We start from the raw sequence: 23,789 nt of genomic DNA on the forward strand, positions 1-23,789 counted from the left end.
TCTCAATTTATTGAGGCTTGAAGAAGATGAAAAGCAGTCTGGAAGTATCATATTCAGCTTCGTGCTCAGATAACACATAATACTGTCTTTACTACAAGACTAATGTTCACTGACACTGGAATATGAACTGTTAATTTGCTCATTTTAACTTTAATATGGCCTTAGATGATGACCACAATGCATGCTAAAGTCTGGATAAGACCTTTTTCCAGGGTTTGTTAATAAAAGACTCGTGATGATGATGATGATTATGATGATGGTGATGCCTTATGGCATGATGTTTGTAGCTAATTGCGTACATAGTCCAAGAATACTCTCAGAGCAGAAAAGAGTGATCCAAATGATCCACGATCTCGCTTCCCCATCTTCGTACGAGTTGCTGTTCAAACGTCACAAAATGTTGATTCTATCATCCTTCAAGTATGTTCTCTTATGGAATTTGTTATTAATAACGTGGAGTGATTGAAAATCTGCCGCTGGATTTTCTCAGCAAACACTAGACAGAAAAGGGATTAGCATTGTACAGATTGTTGGGTATTAGTCTGTCCAAGAGTTCCTCACAGTAATTTCGTATGTTTCATTCTAATGCGTTACGTATTTGTAAACACCTTCATGAAGCTTTCGTTTTCATGATTTTGTAATTGTACTTGCGTCCTCATTTAAAAAAAATAATATCAGCATTTTGTGAGTTATATAGCGACATTTGGCTCACGAAACGTAAGAAAAATAAGAGTAAAATCAACAAACCGCTTTGACGCAGTTTGTTATTATTAAATAATTTAAACACTAATGTGCGAGTTACGTATTATTTCATTATATTCGAAAAGTGTGATTCTACAGTTATCTCTCAGAGTGTTAACCAAATACATTCACAAAAATTTCTAGTTTTCTATGTCATACAAAAAAAATTAAATTTTTTGTGTTTCAGGAGCTCGGGCAACAGGAGCCTCTTGTGGTAGAATTTTGGCTCTAGCTGCAACAAACCACCTAACATGACATCGAGGTAAGTCATGCCAGACAAATTCTCTTCTTTGTGATATGAAACCAATGCTACAAACTATCTTATAAACTGTAACTTAAGTTCTACTGCCTGAGTTTACATCATATTTCAGAAGCCTTCGCTGCGTTTCTTATTCACCTCAGAGACATGTGTTGGAAAACATGACCGTTTTAATGTGTATGTAAGCTTACAGAAATTTAGGCTATTCTCGTATGCATAAATTAAACCGATCACGTGTACATGCTCTCGACTTCATAACTGAAACCATCAACTGACACAATGCCATTTGAAAGTGCTGGAGTTCTGTTTCATTTTTTTCTTTCTTATTTCTTCCTTTTACTGTTAATTTTATTTGTTCTAAGGGGACAGGTCGTCATAAGCCTTCTTAATGCTTTTGAGCTTTATGTAAATCTAGGCAGTAAGGAACAGATTGAAATAAAGTAACACTCGATATTGTTCGATGATAAACATTTGACATATAATGCTATGTTGTTGGCATTATGAGATCAACGTGTGCGATGCAGAATGATGCTGTTGGTGCAGATGACAATACTACCGGCGGCGAGTCATCGCTTCACTTTGACGATGATGTTGGTACAAACGGATGACAGTCAATTGTAGATACTGATGGGTGATCCAGTAAGCGGAGTAAGAGCACATATCTAAGTAAAAGGACGTCGAGAGACCTGCGGTTGGTATGTGTGGTGTAGCGTTAAAGTTGGATGTGACAGTGAGAACTGGTTCCGAGAAACATTTATCTTGGTTCGTAGAGTAAAGGGGTAGAAAGGGCTACAATTGGCCGCGATGGATTTCTAAGTCAGTAAGAATGTGTTTATACAACATACCATGAGACAGTACATAATGTGCCGCAGGAGAGAAACGAGTACTTGTCGATATACGCGTTGCGGTGCCCGTGTCACAGGTTACACAGAAGTGAGGAGACGGTGAAACTGTGACGCTCACGATTTGAAAGAGAATATCCAGTAAGACAGTTGCGGATCCATGCAAGTCGTTCAGTTCTCTTACGTCATGACTGAAATTGGTAAGGGCTGACAGTCTATAGACTTGTTGTTAATCCTGTCACACCTTTTTTTTTTTTTTTTACAACAGCTCCCAGAAACTTTTTGCAATCGAATACACTGACTACGAAAGATAAGCTGCCAATAACGTTACTCCAAAGTAAATAATGCATATGGTCTTTTCGCTTTGAAGTATTCCAAGTTTCAAATTATTTATCCAAGTTCTAAATAGTGCACCATTCGGGCTTCCGTCAAGGTATGCTGCAGAGCGTAAGACATTGCTTTCCTCCATCATAGTTATTTTTCCTAAGCTCGAACTAGAGAAGCTTGTTAGTAAGATATCGTACACAAATAAAATATTCAATTATGACTTCATGACCCACATAAAAAAAAATGTTCAAATGTGTGTGAAATCTTATGGGACTTAACTGCTAAGGTCATCAGTCCCTTAGCTTACACACTACTTAACCTAAATTATCCTAAGGACAAACACACACACACCCATGCCCGAGGGAGGACTCGAACCTCCGCCGGGACCAGCCGCACAGTCCATGACTGCAGCGCCTGAGACCGCTCGGCTAATCCCGCGCATGACCCTCATCGATTGTGTCTTGCTCTTAATGAAAATGCAATCATAGAAGATCTGACAGTATCTGTTTGTCATCTGTTTTCGCATTTTCATATTTCTTTTGCTTGAAAACGTTTTCAGTACATGAAGATGATATGGTAGCCATAAATGAATGTTTTGCACACACACCAGAATCGCATTACAAGCATAATGTCAATTCCATGTATATACGATGGACAAAATGCTTTGACCTTCAAGGGCACTACGTCGAATTGCCGTTCACTTTACCTGTCATAAGGATTGTCTTTCAGTACTAGGCTTAGGAAATTGCACCTTGGTCTCGAATGTGCATTAAACGCAACACAGAAAACATGATAACAGAGAAATTGGAGTAATGTGAGGTAATCCGCTTTCTGCACTTGAAGGGAAAGGAGGCTGAAATAACATGCTGAGTTGGTGAAATTGTGTGGCACGAAAACACCAACGTATGACTCTGTGGTTAGGTTGGTGCACACGATACCAGTGTGACCCAATACGTGCGAATGGAACACAGTGGCAGACCATTTTTCTGTGAAGAAGCGGGAATCCCAAAAGAACTGGAGACCCTGGCGAGCCAAAACCGGAGTATCGTAATCGACACGACAACGGAAAAAGCGAAAATCAATCATATATCAGTTTTCGACAACATGCACGACATTTTGAACATTACAAATGTCGACGTCCCCAGCATTCCACGACTGCTGACATCCATTCAAAAAACCTCTCTGCGGACGGACACCGCTTCTCCACCCCTGTTACAGCACCAAGTACACGATCAGACAATTTGTCAAACTTTACAAGGTTTTTCAAATATTTGACCGTTGATACCAACGCAAATATTCCAGCTGTGACAGGCCAATCTACAAGGTCCAGCCACACTAAGGTGACCACCGCCTATGTCCGAAATCAACGTGTAATAAACACCCACAGAAGCTAGGTGGTACCCTGAGCAGTGAAGAGTATATAAAATGAGTCTCGGGGCATGTGGAAAACAGTGCAGTCGTTGTCGTATTGCGGAAATAGAGCGACTTATGTGGCATCCAAAAGGGCGTGATCATTGGCTTCGGGTCAAGGGTGGAAGTATCTACGAAACGGCTAAGTTTATGAGCTGTTCCGTGCCACCGTGGTTAAAATATATGGTAAATGGCAGAATGGTGCTATCCAAAACGGATGCCGAAGTAACTGCGATGCATCACGGATCATATTTGACAGGGCAGGAGGGGAGAAGGAGATTAGTGTTTAACGTCCCGTTGACAACGAGGTACATAGAGACGGAGCACAAGCTCGGATTAGGGAAGGATGGAGAAGGAAATCGGCCTTGCCCTTTTCTAAGGAACCATCTCGGCATTTGCCTGAAGTAATTTAGAGAAACACGGATCAGTAATCAGGATGGCCGGACGCGGGTTTGAACCGTCGTTCTCCCGAATGCGAGTCCACTGTGTTAACAACTGTGTCCCCACACCCCACGCCCAACCGCTCGGTGATAGGGTTGAACGACAGTTACGGAGATTTGTACTGGCGAATAGACCTGCAACGTTTGAGCAACTGACTGCAAAGATGAGCCAAGGGCTTACCAACAGTGTCTCCTCAACGACCTTTTAGAGTGCGTTGCTGCCTGTATATTTGGCCTCGACGTCCACTGAGTGGCGACAAGTGGCACTTTCATATGAATTACGTTTTATCCTCTATCGTACAGATGACCTTTGGAGTGTACGGCACTGCAACAATCACCGAAAGGGTCCAAGCCAGAGGAGGAAACATTGTGGTCTGAGGAATGTTTTCTTGGCATTCCCTGGGTAATGTCGTCATTCTGGAAGGCACTATGGATCAACACATGTATACATCTATCCTTAGGGACAATATACACTCCTACATGCAGTTTATTTTTACTTGGTGTGATGGCATCTACCAGGAGGACAATGCAACGTGTCACACAGCTTGCTTTGTACGTGCATGGATCGAAGAGCTCCAGGATAAGTTCACCGTACTCCCCTGGCCACCAGACTCTCCAGATTTCAACCCAATCGAAAATCTGTAGGAAAACCTCGACCAGCGTGTCTGCGTCATGGATCTTCGACAGAGAAACCTAGCGCATTTGGCCACAGCACTGCAGTCGGTATGGATCCAAATCCCTGTCGGTACTGTCCAGAACTACACTGACTCTCTTTCTGCAAGTTTCGCAGTGATCCACGTTGCAAAAGGTGGTTTTCAGGATTCTGACAGTTGGTCACTTTAATGTGACTGGACAGTGTGGATGACTTCTTTAGCCGCCTAGTCACTACTGACAAGTGCTGGGTGTATCAGTAGCTCCCGAGACAAAGGAGCAAAACCAGAAGTTGAAACATGAGGATTCACCACTGCGAAAATGGTGAAGACCCAATCATCATATGATAGTTGTGTTTTTTAGTGTTTTTGGGTGTTCCAAGATGTGCTAACACATTTTATTAGTAATAGAAAATTCAACACAGTTTCATACTACGAAATCTCGTGACGAAGTTACTGGAGGCTGTCAAGACAAACTGTTTTGGGAGGCTGTTCATGAGGGTTGTTATGCTCCACAACAGTGGTTCGGCTCATTTTGTGCAGGGGACAGTCACACATGCTGACTCTTTGGCGCTCTCAAATCTGACATGCGTGCATGTCTGAAGGAGACTGTAATGTGAAGGTACAGATACTCACAGACACTGTAACCATGGATAATGTATCCGTGCCTCGATGGGCTAAAGTGACGATAAAATATTTGTCTCTCCAGGAATCATGAAATGTGCGATGGGCTCTGTGACTTATGGAAGTTCGGATGAGTCCTGGAGGCGTTTTCAGATGTCCGAAGTGATTAAGGCGACCGCTCGCGATAAGCGGAAAATCAGGTTTCAAGTCCCGGTCCGGCACAAGTTTTCATGTGTCGCAAACAGCTTTCGTCAGTCCAGTTCCGCTAAATTCAAACCCAATTCGTATTACTTCCAGAATGACGACGGGCTAATTTTCGAAGTGGAGTGCTTCCTGACTAACCAAGCCGCCTAAGACCAAAGCCCCTCTATCGTTGGGAAAAACGTGTCGCATTCAATGGTGCAGACGTAGAGAAGGACTGACACCATTAGCAAGCTTCATGATCGCAGCTTGATGGTTTCGAGGCGATAATTAATACTGTATGACTATACCTTCGTAAAAATTATACTAGACTGTTCATCCACAAACAATGCAGTTACGCCTTTCGAAGCGTTTCGCTTGTTACAAGTGGCACGAAGTCCTTTCAGCAGCAGCGGCCATGTTGGAAGCGGCAGGTGGGGAACGATTGCCATCTTCTCACTGCGTGATCTCTACCGGCGTTAACGTGCGTAGTTAAGAAATACGCGTGGAGCGTGTGTTGCGCAACCCTGGAAGCAGTATATTGTGTACTTATGTAATGGGGGGGTGGGGGGTGGGGGGGAGTCCAGCGGGGACCAACACCTGACCGCCGGCCACCAGTCTCAAAGGTCGCTTCCCCGCTCTGCGGGCGAACAGCGCTTCTCCGCTTCTCCGCCGTTCCGCCGCTGTTGAAGCCCTCGTACACTATCAGAAAATTTGTCCACATTACTGGATTCGATTAATAGAATGACATCCGCTACCATTGTTAGCTTTGTTGTTGGCGCTCATAGCGTGCGGATGCCCGGCGGGCGACAGTGTCTGCCAAAGATGCAGTGGTTTGGAACCTTTCTACTGCCTGGCCCGATTGCATATAACGCATGATCAAATATAATAATTTTATAGACGTGAAGATGAGATTTTAATATCCCGAAATCGGTCATGGATTGAATAAATCGTTATTACAACTGAAGCGGATGTCATTCTATCAATCATGCCTCTCAGTTGCGGATGTCCTACAAATAAAATTTTGTTTCCTAGCTTTGTCAAATATTTCTCCGTGTACAACGCTGTTTGTCGTGTTTGCCAGACATAGAGCGTGTTTGACGTGCTTGAGAGAAATTTTGAATCATGGCAGGGTTCACAAGACGGTGGTGTTGTTTGTGTCGATGTTTAGCAAAAAAGAGATGCATTACAATTTAGCTCACTGTATAGTGAGCAGTGAGTTTCCAGAACTGTGATAAATGCGATCAAGTATAAAAACAAAATAGCACTGGCAAATACTAAAATGGTAAAGACGTTGCGTCTTTCCCAGCCATGTATTATAAGGGGCGTTCAGAGAGTTTCCATTTGAATGCCTTACAGACCAGAAACTACATACCAATCAGTCGAAATTGCCTTGAGCATTGAAGCAATCATCCCACCGATGCATCAGGTTTCAGATACCCATTTGATAAAACAATGTGTCCTGCTGCGTGGAGATTTCCGTAACTGCCTGGTGCACATCCTCGTTCGACAGGAATCGTCACCCCTTCAAGGCCTTTTTTTAAGGGAGAAGAGGCGTGTTAATCACGTGGTGTGAGCGCAGGACTATAGGGCGGGTGCTCGAGTGTCTCTTACTTGAGTTGGCGCAACTTCTACGTTACGACATTTGAGAAATGAGAACGCGTGTTGGCATGAAGCAGCAGCACCCCTTGTCGCAGTTTTCCCGGACTTCGTTTTCGACAAACATGCTGCCCACACACATTATTCATTCTCCGATGGATGTCTACCGGTGTTTGTCATTCAGTAGCCAAGCAAGGAATAATAGTAGTTGGTTCTGTTTGGACGCATTCGGTTATAACGTCGCCATAGTTCACGTTTCCGCATTTACCGCACTCATGTCGGAAAGATAAGAATACCACACTAATCACTTTCCAACATACTGGTGCTTATATACCTGCATCGGGGTCACGCTACGTTACATGTACGCTGCAGCAACACCCTCGGACGGAAACGATTTGATCGCCCCTTATATGAAGGAAAAGGTTAAGAAGAAAATCAACATTATACGCAAAACATACAAGCGGGAGTATAATGAAATAAAAAAAAGAAAACGAAGTTCTTCGGTTCTTCCACGAACAGTATATACGTTCCCACGTGAACTGTCATTAGAGGACCAAGTAGAAGAGAATAAATTTTCGCATAGTTGTGTCGTCTTTTTCAATGTGACGACGAAATAACTCAGTTATTAAAAATCTGACTTTCAGTTCGGAGAAACCTGATATACTCTTGAGGTTGTGGGTGTAATATTATCTTTAGCAGATTTTCATGGGTATATTCCTCTCTAAATTTCAACCTTTCGCTGAACCAGCGTCTTGTATTCCTTTTATTTATACACAGAGCTTCAAAATCGAGGTCAAATTGACAAACTTTGTTGGTACGAGTACGGGCTTGTTTTATAGCCTCTTAGACAGAAAAGAGAAAATTTGAGAAAGAAGGTTTCTCTTGTGCAGGCTGCTTAACAAGGTGGCTAATCAAATTGTAGCACCGCTCTCACTTTTCTCTGTAACTCACTCTTCAGCTGACACTGAATTTCAGAAGCTAGGAGCTGAATGTCAAGATTTGTTTCATCACTGAGGTGCATTAGCAGACGGTGACCTATCGGTAGCGCTTTACCCTTACCTTCGACAAACCTGTAAGCCAACTCATCCAGCCAGTAGCTAGGAAACCTACAGTTTTTCATGAACTCCGAACCACGGAACTTAACATGAAACCCGAACTGCGGAACATCGTGATATTTTTCACACACATAAAAAATTGTAGGCATTAGGACAAATGACAGAGGAGGAGAGAATTGTGTCATCAGTTCCATATCACCCTGGATTATTCATCAGCCACCAAATCAACTGAGCTATCCAACTACACGTAAACCTACAAAACTAAAGGAATGCAGAGAGTAAAGAGTTTAGCGTCTGACCGACAACAATATAATACTAGATCACATAATCACAAAAGTCTTTTGGTTAAATAATTATATCTAGTCCACATAATTAATAACTATAGGTTTCGTCGTTAGATAACGATTTTAAGAATGAATCTTACATCTGATACTGACGGTTCACAATTTTTTTTTTTACAAAAATTGTAACTCAGTCTTTTGTCCCTCCTCGTTTAAATCAGCACTGTCCGCAGCTCGTGGTCGTGCGGTAGCGTTCTCGCTTCCCGTGCCCGGGTTCCCGGGTTCGATTCCCGGCGGGGTCAGGGATTTTTCTCTGCCTCGTGATGACTGGGTGTTGTGTAATGTCCTTAGGTTAGTTAGGTTTAAGTAGTTCTAAGTTCTAGGGGACTGATGACCATAGATGTTAAGTCCCATAGTGCTCAGAGCCATTTGAACCATTTGAAGTCAACACTGAATTAGTTTCTTGCATTTATTTACTAGCGATAGTGACTTTTAATTTACGTTTTTTTCTGCAAATCACTTTTGTCTCATCCTTGAATATTAAGTTTTCATACCTTTCTAATGAGAGCATCGTCGACGGGGCGTTCAGATGAAAGCGTCCTTTCTCCATACGAACCCTCACCCACGACCTTTCTTGGCGACAAAACGTTGCACAATTTGAGCTTAAATGATGTGGCAGCAAACAACTGTCAATCAATAACCATTCCAGTCATAGGCTAACCCTAAATCTCTGAACAGTGTCATGAAGAAGTCTCTCGTCATAGTGACTCACACGTTACACAGTGATCTTAGCCTTCTTGTTTCCTTGTTGCCTTGCGACAGGAACAGGCTGTGTGTACTGGCTGAGTATTGCAACTTCCATACCTTCACCTAAGGATACAGTCATGTGGTACACTGCTTGTCAAAGTCTTTAGTACTGCATCTGCGCGTATGTATCAAACGCAACTCCACGTCTGCAGAAATCTTGTCCCCAACTATTATTTAGTGGTGTAAACCTTCTCATGCAGAAGTTTACAAGTCCACACGGTCCCATTCCCTAAAGGCCACTCACAAATCTGTAACCGCTTCTCTGTACAGTGATTTGTATCTGTTATACTCACTTTTTGGCCTCTGTGCATGATTTTTCTACAGTCCTTGACTCCACTCCTAGGGTCTTTTGTTACCCGTATCTCGCTTCTACTCGAGAATTCGAAAGATAAGAGCCACTGGTCTACAGCGAAGCCTAAACATTGTCTCCGGATAAAACTCGTCAAAGCACCTCCCGAAACATCTTGTACAGATACTGTGCTCCCAAATATGCTTAACACAGTTCGTTCTTCCTGCACCATCTGTCTTTTTTTCTAGCATGTATCGTAGTAATCGCTTATGGCAGTGATACTTTCATACCAAAAGCTCCTTGCTGCATTCCTATTTAAACTGCAGGCCTCCTGGTCGAAGAGTCAGTTTGCGTGAATAAGCCAAATGCGTGCGACGTCTAACATAACTACGCGTGGTAAAGCGCTATTTTGTGCAAAACGACGTGATATTGACAACCGGGTGGACTTCTACACATTTTCAAGAGACTGATAGCACTTTGTTTCTCTATTAAGACCAGATAGAATAGTTTCAATTTCAACTTCCTGTAAAATATTAACTAAGGAAATGCTACATCGGCTTTAAATAGTTACCATTACAAGACGTTCTTCAAGCAGCTGCCTCTTTCACCCAGAAGAAAATTAATGTCAAAGTCAGTAAACCTGTGTGCAGTATTACCTTTTGGGTAGCAATACGTGTAATAACATAAATGAAACTGAGAACCAATCATTAATTTCCCGTCTAAAACGAGGGAAGGTACGTTAGAATTTTACATCCCTTTGACGTTTAGGTTACCAGAGCCGAAACACTACGTCGGTTGGAGTAGTACTGTGGAGCAAATTGGAAATGCCCTGAGGGAGGAACCACCGTGGGATTACCCTCCCCCCCCCCCAGCCCCCCTCCCTGCCAACAGGCCTCCGTGTGCTCCTCTCTCGTATGGCTCATTCGGACACGGTGTGGAGGGGCAGCATACCGCTCTTCCGGCCGATGTCAGCTTTCCAGACCTTAGAGCCGCTACTTTTCATTTAAATAACTCTTCAACTGCCATCACGAAGCTGAGCGATTTAAATGGGCATTCAGTTGCGATCACGAGGCTGAGCGCACCCCGTTCATGTCCTCCCACCACGGAAAATTCCGTGGTAGTACCTGGACTGAACCATGGTGCGGCGCGTAGTAGTCAGATGTGCTGTCCATTCAGCTACAGAATTGGACCATTCACTTCGGGTCGTTCAGAGAAATTACGTAGAACTGAAAACAGGAAGGCTGGACTGGAAGTAAACCCCACTCCTATTGAAGACAGGTTCAGTGTCTCAATCACAGTGCCACCACCCTCGGCATCTGTGTCTTCCCTTCGTAACTGCTCGTATGCTTTGTATCAGCAGCAGAACAGTGGAGCCAAACCAGCACTCACTTGAAGAGTGAGGGAAACGGTGTGGCAACTATGCCAAGACAGGCATGTGTAGGAGACCACTAGTTGAAGTGGAGTGCCGTTTCGTTCCGGGTTTGGCTCAGCTCAACGGCGTATTCACGCGGAACTATTTTAATTGCAGGTAGAGGAACAGAAAAGTTTTGAAACACGCGGCACTGTTATACACGGTCCAATCACCTTAATGTGCCCAGCTGTCAAAGCCTGAATAACCATCTTTTGCAGCGCCGACCGGTGTGCACCGTGCAGGAAGAGAGTCAGCGAGGTTCTAGAAGGTACCGACAGGGATGTGGAGCCATATAGACTTCAGCACCACGGCCAGATGGCTACGTTTCACGGGTGGAGATCCATGACTCGAACAGCCCGATCGAGGTTGTCCCACGGATTCTCGATTAGGTTTAAATCCGGAGTGTCTGTTGGCCAGGCGAATACAATAAACTCATCCTGGTGCAATTCGAATCACACACGTACACTGCTAGCTGTGTGACACGCTCGATTGTCCTCCAGGTGGATGCCATCGTTCCTAGGAAAAACAAACTGCATGTGGGGGTGGATATTATCAGCAAGGATAGCTGCACACTGGTGTTGATCCATCGTGCCTTTCAGAATGACGAGATCTCCAGGAAACGCCACGAAACATTTCAAAAATGGTTCATATGGTTCTGAGCACTATGGGACTTAACTTCTGAGGTCATCAGTCCCCTAGAAAAATGGCTCTGAGCACTATGGGACTTAACTGCTGAGGTTATCAGTCCCCTAGAACTTAGAACTACTTAAACCTAACTAACCAAAGGACATCACACACATCCATGCCCGAGGCAGGATTCGAATCTGCGACGGTAGCGGTCGCGTGGTTCCAGACTTTAGCGCCTAGAACCGCTCGGTCACCCCGGCCGGCCGAAACATTTCCCAGACCATAAAGCTCCCTCCTCCATCTGTCCGATGGAGCATAAACCGTGATTCATCTTAAAGGCTACTTATCGCCACTCAGAGGCCGTCCAGCTGCGATATTGGAGTGCAAATTCCAGCCTTCGTGTCCGATGAACAGCAGTCAACATTGGTGCATGAACCTGGCACCTGCTACAGAGCTCCATACGCACCAACGTTCGCTCATCGGTCGTTGAGGAGACAATGTCAGTAGCCCCATGGTTGATCTGGATCTCGGCGGTCAATAACCCGAAAGTTGCACCTGTATTCGACCATACACATCTCCGCAGCTGTCGCTCAACCCTATCATCTATAGCCTGTGATGCACCATAGGTGCCTCGCTGAAGGTTTTGGACAGCGAAAATTTGTCATGTACGGTATAAGACAACCACGGCGACACGTGAACAGTTTACAAATTCAGCAATTTCTAAAATGCTTCCACCCTTGTCCCCAAAGTCAATGACCATGCCCTTTTCAACATCATATAAATCGCTCCGTTTCCACATTTTCCCTGTCCTCCTTCCCTCCTCCTTCCCCCCCCCCCCCCCTCGCCCCCCCCCCTCCAGTCATATACCCACCCTCAGCTGCTAGTGCCTGCCGCCACTTGCCGTCTGTGGGCGTTTATTGCACGTTGAATGTAGGTGGTGGTCTCATTAACGTGACTAAACAGTCATAAACAAGTGAAACTGCGCTACGGTTGACAAGTGTTTCGGAGACGTAGATGTGCAGATCTGGGTGACGCAGCCTCCCGGCCTCTGCGATATCGCAAGCGGCCTGCCCAGTGTTTACAAACGGCTGCGGCGAGGAAAGCTCGTCCAGATGGGGCGGCGGTGGGTGGCGCAGGCGCATTGCGTGAGCCGTGACACAACCGCTTGCCGCTCGGCGCTGCCGCTTGCGCAACCGTACCCGGCTGATGGCCGGCCCAGCCGCCGGCCACTGGCTGTGCCCGCATTCCGGCCGGCTTTGCTCCTTCCTGCAAGGCGGCTTTTGTCCAGTTTTGGGTTAACGGTACCACGGCTGCGGCTGCGGCTGCGGGCTTTCACTCCTCTCGCGCAGCACACTTTCTCTGAAGTGTTACACCGGCCGCTAACCCCCCCGTCGCCGTCCGCGGCCGGTCGCACGGCGCTCCTCGCCGCGGCGCCACTACTGGATTTCCTCAGCTCCTTACAACAACAAACGAAGAAATCAACTCATCCTGTGATATAATCCTGTCTGGGGTTTTTCGACCGCATGGTGCTAGTCTCTCCATTTATCAAAAAAATGGTTCAAATGGCTCTGAGCACTATGGGACTTAACGTCTGTGCTCATCAGTCCCCTAGAACTTAGAACTACTTAAACCTAACTAACCTAAGGACATCACACAACACCCAGTCATCACGAGGCAGAGAAAATCCCTGACCCCGCCGGGAACCGAACCCGGGAACCCGGGCGTGGGAAGCGAGAACGCTACCCCACGACCACGAGCTGCAGACCTCCATTTATCGCCACCTGAGCGAATTGCGTTTCATTACTATGTAGATGAGACGAAATGATTAGGAAAACACAAGTACGTGATGAAAATGTCTGCCCGGCTGGGAATCGAACCCAGGACTACACGATCTAGAAGCAGCGACGCTAACCACTTTGTTTCTTCTGCTTTTTTCGGTTTTAGGATACCATGCCTCAACTGGTAAACACGGAACGCTTTGTTATTCGTCTGTCCGTCTGTTAAGACACCGTTTCCTCAGGAATGAGAAGACGTATCGAGTCAAAATTTATGTCATATACTAAGGTCACTGCCCCGGAAACGCCTCAAATCTAGAAGACCAGAATATGAAATGGGAGTCCAAATGCTATCCACAGGAATCGACCAGGACGCAGAGTGGAAACGAAAGTCCAAGCAAGCTACAAGAACCCGAAACCACGAACATGTAGACAGTCCAACAGTTCCAGTTCCAGGCTTCCACCAATCAAGGGAGGTGTGGGTGCAATTAAACAGATATCGGACCGAAGAGGGTAGGTGCAAATACAACATGCACAAGTGGGGCTTTTCAAGTGACAGTGTGTGTGACTGTGGTGACACCCAAGCAATGAGCCACTTTGTGAACGACTGTCCAATCATACGCTTCCCTGGTGGCATTGAGAAGCTCCATCAAGCATCCCACGAGGCACTCCGTTGGATCGAGTCCATCAACACCCGAGTGTAGTCTGAGCCGTTTTAGAACTTGTGTACTATATGTAACTTCACATGTTCGTTTGTATATATATTTCTTTGTTTTGCTAAATGTGAATTACTGTAATTGATGCATACGATAATAATAAAAGGTCTACGATTCGTTAGTAGTGTAAGAAATTTAAGTTTGTAAATCAATGCAGTTGAAAGGTACGACCAGTTATGTCACATAGTTTGACATTCGCAAATTCATTCATCAAAACTTGTAGGGTACTTCCCGCAAGTCTAGAATCATGAAATTTGGCAAGAAGCAAGGATTCACAGTAAAAGTAAAGGAAAACAATACGAAAATTGTTAATAAGTAATTATATCACAAGAAAAAAATATTTTTGTCACTTTCATCCATCTGTCTGCACATCCATCTGTTAAGGGCCCTTTTTCTCTGGAACGGGTAGGCATATCAACTTCAGATTTATGTCACATACTAAGGTCTATGGTACCTTGGCGGTGTAAAAAAATTAAGCTTCTAAGTCAATGTAATAAAAAGATCCGGCTATTTATATCACTTATTCTTACACTCGCTAACTCACACATCAAAATAAATAGGGTAATTCCCGTTGACTCACGAAATTTGTCAGGAAGCAAGGTTTTACAGCACACGTAAATAAAAAAAAACGATAATTATTAAATTGTAGTTAGACCACATAAAAACATATTTTTGCCATTAGAACTTACGTTGCATTCATCATCCGTGAAAACCATAACAGACACATATTACTACATTCAGACATAAAATGTAAGTTGTAGTCACGTATTACCAAGTAAATAAAAAGTATTTTTTAAATCTTCTCTCTCTCTACGTACATAAACTGAAGTCTACTGCTCATTTCTTTTTGCATGTCAGGGCTAGTCTCAGGAGCTGCTGTAGGGATCTTGACACAGTCTTTGAATTACCGGGACCGATATCTTTTCTACATCGATATAAATAATAGGTAAAAATCGTTGAGATTCTCGATTCCATGGACGAGCGATCTATCGATATACACAATTAAGTTTGTACGAAACCGTCAGTGCGCGAGTCCTGGTCACACTTGGCCAATTTTTAAATTTTTTCAGGCTTCCGTTCACACCTTCAAACCTGTCCTTCCGCTCGCCGTCATATGCCTTCATCGGCGTGTGCTTCCGGTGTCATAGGAATAACTAAATTTTGCCCTGTAAACACGCTGAAATGCAAAAATAATATGCTGTTTTAAAAATAAAACAGAAAAATATAAACGTTTTTCTTGGCCTTGTTGCCGTGTGTTAACAGAATAAGACGTCACTATGTATGTAGACATCATCAGTTTAAGTTTTCATTTAGAGGTATAGCAGTAAGTCCATTTCTTTATGTTATAAGAATGGTTTAGAACATAAAATTTTTTCCTCGTGCTTTTAAAAGTGTTTAAAAACTATGTAATATTATTTTCCCTGTAACTTAAATAACCTACCTTTTTCTGATCAAGAAAAGTAATGGTAAATAGTTAAATAAAACACACAATTTTCGTCATGGACGAATTACCCCTGCACGAGCCTTTTTTTCTGTTACGTTGTCTAGGTCTTACACTACCACTTTCACGTAACTGGTTGAAGATTATAAATAATTGCAAAGATGGATGGCGCCGATTGGGATATCTTACTGCATACACTGTACATGAACAAACTGCACTCTCCCACACTCTCCATACACCATGAGCATGTTGGCCTTTTCTGCACTGGTAAACCCCATCGTCCTCTCACGACCTACTGCTCAGATTGTTACACACACACTGACTAGCAAGTCGCAACGTATTCAACGAATACGCAAGTACACTGTAAGCAAACATAACAACATCGTACCTAGCAACTACGCAGGTTTAGTGGCACAAACAAGTGTCGGTGTCGGAACTTTCAAAAATACTATACTTCTTAAACGACTCGCACTAGAATCCTGCAAAAAACACTCTGACATTCTAATTTTTTACTTTGTTAATGTCAGTAGGTGTTGTTCCATTTAAAAAAGCATATGTTTGCACAAAAAATACATGTTCTAAGTATTATGACAATCTGTTTGTTGGCTAACAATATGAGCCGCTGACTACCAATACATTCTGTGAAAACTGCACATCAATAGCACTTTCCATTTCCGTAATATTTGCAGTGCACATTTAGGTATTCCAGCCTGTATAATCTGGCGTTCTTCGAACTGATAGGTTTGTATGTGTGCTGACGCGGATTACAAGTTTGGGTTGCGAGGGAAGAGGTGAGGGCGTCACACTAGTTGCTCGCTCGGTACGCCCTTGTGTACATTACATCCTGTGCTGCCATTGACCATAGTTACTTAATTTACTTTTCGACCGAGCCAACGGAGTTGCTGTGCACAGACGACAGGGCATGTCCTCTATATCGTTATGTGCCTGGTGCGACAGGTGACGCGGAAGTTGTACAGAACTGCCTATATTCATGGTTACAGAACGAGGATTCATGCAAGTATACTGCGTGTTGCATCATGCGTAGTGCGAAAAGTCATCGTCAAGGACTGCCAGACTGATAAGTACTGATCATATGCAAAACTTCATAGCGGAAACAATTAGTCGCTAGAATTTCCTGGGAAGGGCCATAATTAAAGACTTAACTGAATGACGTGATCCAAGTTGTCAAAACAAATTCTTGATGAGTAGCTATCATGCTTACTAACGCGATCGATATTACCCAACCTTTCCGCAAGCCAACAGTAAGGCTGTTAATTCAATTACGTAACTTTAGATCAATATCTGGGTTCGACATGATCACACTAGACTCTCGCTAATCCGGCCATTCCTGGCTCATATGGCTGCCGGATTAGCGGAAGTGCCGGATTATTTAGTGTCTGAAATTAATTTTATTCATTTATTTTGTTTTTTATTTATTTTGAAAACATAGGGAATGTAGTGTACTGTGCTTTATTGAACGGAAGGATACAATTTTAAAACATAGAGGATATACTTTATTAAATTCAAAACTTCATTAATTTTCAAAGAAAACTTAGTCCTTGAGTGTATACTGTATATAATTATACAATCGTACAGTCGTACACTATGAAAGACGTCCCTAATTTTTAATTGTCGCAATGATGATACGCGACGGTGGCATGCTTTATCAGACAAACGCTTTACTAGCATTACATAGGTACTGCATGTGTCTCGTTGTTGCATAATGTACTCTAGGAAGCAATGGCTTTCTGCGAAGAACCTTGATTTAACTTATCTATAATTTAGAGTTTCTGCTTCAGGTCTAGCATAACGTGTTTCCCTTTAGAAGACATGGTTCCGAACAGTAAAGGAAGATACAATTTCAAGTACAGTATATAAAGCATTGTTTAACCAAGCATTGTTGCGCACGATAATTCATTGTGCACGTGTTTTTGGGTGTTCGGCCGATTACTGAGAGGCCGGACTACTGAGGGCCTGATTAGCGAGAGTCTAGGGTATTTGCAATATTGTAGGTCAGCCTAACTAGGAGCGTTTCATTCTTTGTTAAATTTCAGAGTACATTGTACAGCTGAGTTGCTGCCACTCCATTTGTTATACCAAATTCGACTGGAGCGAGCTGTCATTTCTTTTCTTTGTGAAGTCACTGGATCTTGTACAAGCACTCCTACTTTAGACATATAAAAAACAGCTGTGGCTATTGCATATGTGTGTACTGGTGGAAGTTGCATGCTAACGTTTACGACGAAGGTTTTGGTTTGATAATGGACAATGTAGTTCGAAGCTAGTCATCACATATGAAAATTTTAGAATACACATGTGAAAAAAATTAAGAAATAAAATTTAGTAATCCAAGTTGCTGGTCCTCGCTCCTGCGTTATGTTGGAACCTCATAAGTAGACATTATTGCTGCTAGGACGAACCCAGGCAACTATAACAGTTATCACGCTGCCGTGGACCACTTGCACGTTTTCTGATACGTAGAGACGGAGATATCTCACCTTTACCAGTTCTCGAGCACAGCGGGTCTGTAATGTCACTTCCGTCGTTAAGATTGATCTCTTTTGCCCTTTTGTCAACTCATCCCGCCGGTGATCTCTTTAATAATGCCACAGTTGACTTCTCCATCCCAGAAGGAAGGAAGATTGAGATTTAACGTCTGGTGGCTAGTGAAGTCGTTAGAGACTATGGGGAAAGATGGGAAAGAAACGGAACCATGCCGGCATTTGCATTGGCCTTACATGAGGCCAAAGGTGAGGTGGAAGGAGTATATAGAGGGTCTATACAAGGGCGATGTACTTGAGGACAATATTATGGAAATGGAAGAGGATGTAGATGAAGATGAAATGGGAGATACGATACTGCGTGAAGAGTTTGACAGAGCACTGAAAGACCTGAGTCGAAACAAGGCCCCTGGAGTAGACAACATTCCAGTAGAACTACTGACGGCCTTGGGAGAGCCTGTCCTGACAAAACTCTACCATCTGGTGAGGAAGATGTATGAAACAGGCGAAATACCCTCAGACTTCAAGAAGAATATAATCATTCCAATCCCAAAGAAAGCAGGTGTTGACAGATGTGAAAATTACCGAACAATCAGTTTAATAAGCCACAGCTGTAAAATACTAACACGAATTCTTTACAAACGAATGGAAAAACTAGTAGAAGCCGACCTCGGGGAAGATCAGTTTGGATTCCGTAGAAATACTGGAACACGTGAGGCAATACTGACCTTACGACTTATCTTAGAAGAAAGATTAAGGAAAGGCAAACCTACGTTTCTAGCATTTGTAGACTTAGAGAAAGCTTTTGACAATGTTGACTGGAATACTCTCTTTCAAATTCTAAAGGTGGCAGGGGTAAAATACAGGGAGCGAAAGGCTATTTACAATTTGTACAGAAACCAGATGGCAGTTATAAGAGTCGAGGGGCATGAGAGGGAAGCAGCGGTTGGGAAGGGAGTGAGACAGGGTTGTAGCTTCTCCCCAATGTTATTCAATCTGTATATTGAGCAAGCAGTAAAGGAAACAAAAGAAAAATTTGGAGTAGGTATTAAAATCCATGGAGAAGAAATAAAAACTTTGAGGTTCGCCGATGACATTGTAATTCTCTCAGAGACAGCAAAGGACTTGAAAGAGCAGTTGAATGGAATGGATGGTGTCTTGAAGGGAGGATATAAGATGAACATCAACAAAAGCAAAACGAGGATAATGGAATGTAGTCGAATCAAGTCGGGTGATGCTGAGGGTATTAGATTAGGAAATGAGACACTTAAAGTAGTAAAGGAGTTTTGCTATTTGGGGAGCAAAATAACTGATGATGGTCGAAGTAGAGAGGATGTAAAATGTAGACTGGCAATGGCAAGGAAAACGTTTCTGAAGAAGAGAAATTTGTTAACATCGAGTATAGATTTAAGTGTCAAGAAGTCATTTCTGAAAGTATTTGTATGGAGTGTAGCCATGTATGGAAGTGAAACATGGACGGTAAATAGTTTGGACAAGAAGAGAATAGAAGCTTTTGAAATGTGGTGCTACAGAAGAATGCTGAAGATTACATAACTAATGAGGAAGTATTGAATAGAATTGGGGAGAAGAGAAGTTTGTGGCACAACTTGACCAGACAAGGGATCACCAATTTAGTATTGGAAGGCAGCGTGGAGGGTAAAAATCGTAGGGGGAGACCAAGAGATGAATACACTAAGCAGATTCAGAAGGATGTAGGTTGCAGTAGATACTGGGAGATGAAGAAGCTTGCACAGGATAGAGTAGCATGGAGAGCTGCATCAAACCAGTCTCAGGACTGAAGACAACAACAACAACAACAACATTACATGATACTAAGAAATTCATTCAATAACCAAAAATAAAGTGGGCCATTCATTTGAATACTATTGGAAATTAATGACATACTATGTGTGTTCGAAACTCTACATCGTAATCATCGCATTCATTTAATGGAATTTATTCGTCACCTCACATCTAGACGTGCGTTGTGGTTATTTTTTGCATGTAAGATCGAGTGTGTAGCGCAGTGGCTAGCACGGTGGACTCGCATTCGGGAGGACTACAGCTCAAATACTCCTCCGGCCGTCCTATTTTAAGTTTTCCGCAATTTCCCCAAATCACACAAGAAATATACCGGGATGGTTTCTCTGAAAAGGCACGGCCAATTTCCTCCCCAATCCTTCCTTAATCGGAGCTTGTGCCCTGTCTCCAATGACCTCGTTGTCAACGGGACGTTAAACATTAATCTTTCTTCTTCCCTTGCAGTTAAAGAAAATAAAGCAAATGCTCCATCTGTATGGGTATAATCTGAACAGGATAGTGCACTGATTAAGATACTGGATGGCAATTCAAAAGAAACGTGTTTCAAATGCTGTCATTCTTTTTTAGATTTATGTGCTTTCTAAAATATCTTCATTATCTTGGGGAAGAAAATGTTCAAATGTGTGTGAAATCTTATGGAACTTAACCGCTAAGGTCATCAGTCCCTGAGCTTACACACTACTGAACCTAAATTATCCTATGGACAAACACACACACCCATGCCCGAGGGAGGACTCGAACCTCCGCCGGGATCAGCCGCACAGTCCATGATTGCAGCGCCCAAGACCGCTCGGCTAATCCCGCGCGGCTCTTGGGGAAGACGATTTGTTACAGTCTCTCCTTCGTCCTTTTTTTCAATATTCTTTTTGCTGTTGAGCTAGATGCCACCATTAGACAGAATAAATCATTCCATTGAGTTGCTCCGTCTTCTGGCAAGCCTTATTTAACGCGTAGGCACAGAATCTTTGCACCTAGCCATGTCCATTACTGATGGAATTGTTCTCTCCAAAATCCGAATGATTAGTACTTCCAGGAGGTAGTCTACATCAGCAAATGTTTATTTATAACTGCGGAATGAAAATCCAGCTGGACAAATGAAACTGCAGGACACTACCCCGCAGTGTTAAGTTCTTAATACTGCATTAGCTAATTAAAAAAATACTTTCTCGCCCCTGTTCATTCCAGGCACCTAGCAGCATGGTTCATTATGCTGTCCAGACAAGCGTCTGCCAATTGTCAAAGACCGGCCCAGGTATGGGAGTATAGGCGAAAGCTTGGAGTTCAATATATTATCGATCGAATGTCTTAACAAAAAAAGCGCCAGCCCAGATAGAGAACAAGAAAATAATTGGCCTTAGTGGTAACCTTCCTGGAATTGGCCTAACGTATGTTTGGGACACCACAGGAAATCTAAATTAGAACAAATGGACAAATATCTGGTTACTACACTTCTTTAGTAGGAGTCTAGCGTTTTAAACAACTGCACCAGCTTGTTCAATAGAATATGGCTCAAAAATGCTATTGAGCCTATGGCTCTATGAAACTCTGTTCCAAATTATGGTCCGATTTGTTAATGTATGAATCAATAGTTATCGCTCGATACTCTGTCACATTCCTGCTTAGCAATGGCATGTTTGTTCTGTGCTGTAACTATTTGAGTGGGATGTTTAATATCCTAACAGATTGTTTACTTCTAACAAATAGGCTCCAGCACCCAAAACATAACTAGATAGTTCTGAAATCAGTCTTGCAAGAAATGATACGTATCAGTGAAAAATAGCGAAGAACATTTGCTAATCGAATTTTTTTCCCTCTGCTCTAAACTCAGCGCATCATAAAAGACAGTTACAGGCAAAAACCTCTTTCAGGAATAATAATTACGTATCGAGCATGAACAAAATACGTAAATCTCATACAAGATGATTCCTTGATGATGTTACAAATTTCTAGCAATCATGGAGAAAGGAAAATGTGTCAAATTGAGGTATGGGATCTTGGCCCGAAAACGACTAGGTCGAAAGCTATAACCAAAAATCATTCTTATACCTCCAACAGTGGAATACATGTGCCTGTTCTTTTATTGCTAAGATTTAGAGTAGGCAACTGTCAGAGACGGTAGTACGGACCAAAACCAGAAAAAAGTAAAGTAAACATGGGCTCTACAATGCATACCTTAAGAGATGTGCACTTATTTAGTAGAACAGCAGTGTTTCACAGTAGCGAAGATGAACAAATGCTCATAGCTTTTAAGGTATGCACTCTAGAGCCCTTGTTTATAGAGTATTGTTTTCTTGTTTTGGTCCATAGTACCACCTTTGAAAGTTGCCTGCCCTACAATCTTAGCAACAACAGTACCAATACACATATCCCGCTCTCATTCGTATCAGAACGATTTTCGCTTATAACTTTCGACTCGATCGTTTCCGGAGCAGGGCCCCTTACCGCAGACTGACACATTTACCCTTCTCCATCATCCCTCAAAGTTTATCATATATCACGGAATCACACTGCTTACTATCTTTGTACACATTTTCGTTTTATCTACACTCCTGGAAATTGAAATAAGAACACCGTGAATTCATTGTCCCAGGAAGGGGAAACTTTATTGACACATTCCTGGGGTCAGATACATCACATGATCACACTGACAGAACCACAGGCACATAGACACAGGCAACAGAGCATGCACAATGTCGGCACTAGTACAGTGTATATCCACCTTTCGCAGCAATGCAGGCTGCTATTCTCCCATGGAGACGATCGTAGAGATGCTGGATGTAGTCCTGTGGAACGGCTTGCCATGCCATTTCCACCTGGCGCCTCAGTTGGACCAGCGTTCGTGCTGGACGTGCAGACCGCGTGAGACGACGCTTCATCCAGTCCCAAACATGCTCAATGGGAGACAGATCCGGAGATCTTGCTGGCCAGGGTAGTTGACTTACACCTTCTAGAGCACGTTGGGTGGCACGGGATACATGCGGACGTGCATTGTCCTGTTGGAACAGCAAGTTCCCTTGCCGGTCTAGGAATGGTAGAACGATGGGTTCGATGACGGTTTGGATGTACCGTGCACTATTCAGTGTCCCCTCGACGATCACCAGTGGTGTACGGCCAGTGTAGGAGATCGCTCCCCACACCATGATGCCGGGTGTTGGCCCTGTGTGCCTCGGTCGTATGCAGTCCTGATTGTGGCGCTCACCTGCACGGCGCCAAACACGCATACGACCATCATTGGCACCAAGGCAGAAGCGACTCTCATCGCTGAAGACAACACGTCTCCATTCGTCCCTCCATTCACGCCTGTCGCGACACCACAGGAGGCGGGCTGCACGATGTTGGGGCGTGAGCGGAAGACGGCCTAACGGTGTGCGGGACCGTAGCCCAGCTTCATGGAGACGGTTGCGAATGGTCCTCGCCGATACCCCAGGAGCAACAGTGTCCCTAATTTGCTGGGAAGTGGCGGTGCGGTCCCCTACGGCACTGCGTAGGATCCTACGGTCTTGGCGTGCATCCGTGCGTCGCTGCGGTCCGGTCCCAGGTCGACGGGCACGTGCACCTTCCGCCGACCACTGGCGACAACATCGATGTACTGTGGAGACCTCACGCCCCACGTGTTGAGCCATTCGGCGGTATGTCCACCCGGCCTCCCGCATGCCCACTATACGCCCTCGCTCAAAGTCCGTCAACTGCACATACGGTTCACGTCCACGCTGTCGCGGCATGCTACCAGTGTTAAAGACTGCGATGGAGCTCCGTATGCCACGGCAAACTGGCTGACACTGACGGCGGCGGTGCACAAATGCTGCGCAGCTAGCGCCATTCGACGGCCAACACCGCGGTTCCTGGTGTGTCCGCTGTGCCGTGCGTGTGATCATTGCTTGTACAGCCCTCTCGCAGTGTCCGGAGCAAGTATGGTGGGTCTGACACACCGGTGTCAATGTGTTCTTCTTTCCATTTCCAGGAGTGTATTTAGGGTCTTCAGATGTGAAGGAG

At 43.9% G+C, this 23,789-nt stretch overlaps 1 protein-coding gene across 4 annotated transcripts in view; it reads left to right on the plus strand.

Annotated features, from left to right (window-relative positions):
- LOC126183418 (elongation of very long chain fatty acids protein AAEL008004-like) overlaps nucleotides 1-23,789 on the plus strand; it is a 319,750-nt gene that overhangs the window by 55,777 nt on the left and 240,184 nt on the right. For 2 of the 4 annotated variants that reach the window (XM_049925368.1, XM_049925366.1), the window contains exon 2: nucleotides 929-1,003. In XM_049925368.1, the coding sequence (XP_049781325.1) occupies nucleotides 993-1,003 (11 nt within the window). In that variant the 5' untranslated portion in view covers nucleotides 929-992. The remainder of the gene's footprint in view (nucleotides 1-928; nucleotides 1,004-23,789) is intronic. The other 2 variants (XM_049925369.1, XM_049925367.1) reach the window with 1 other exon arrangement.

This window comes from Schistocerca cancellata, chromosome 4 (genome assembly GCF_023864275.1).
Source record: "Schistocerca cancellata isolate TAMUIC-IGC-003103 chromosome 4, iqSchCanc2.1, whole genome shotgun sequence".
NCBI lineage: Eukaryota > Metazoa > Arthropoda > Insecta > Orthoptera > Acrididae > Schistocerca > Schistocerca cancellata.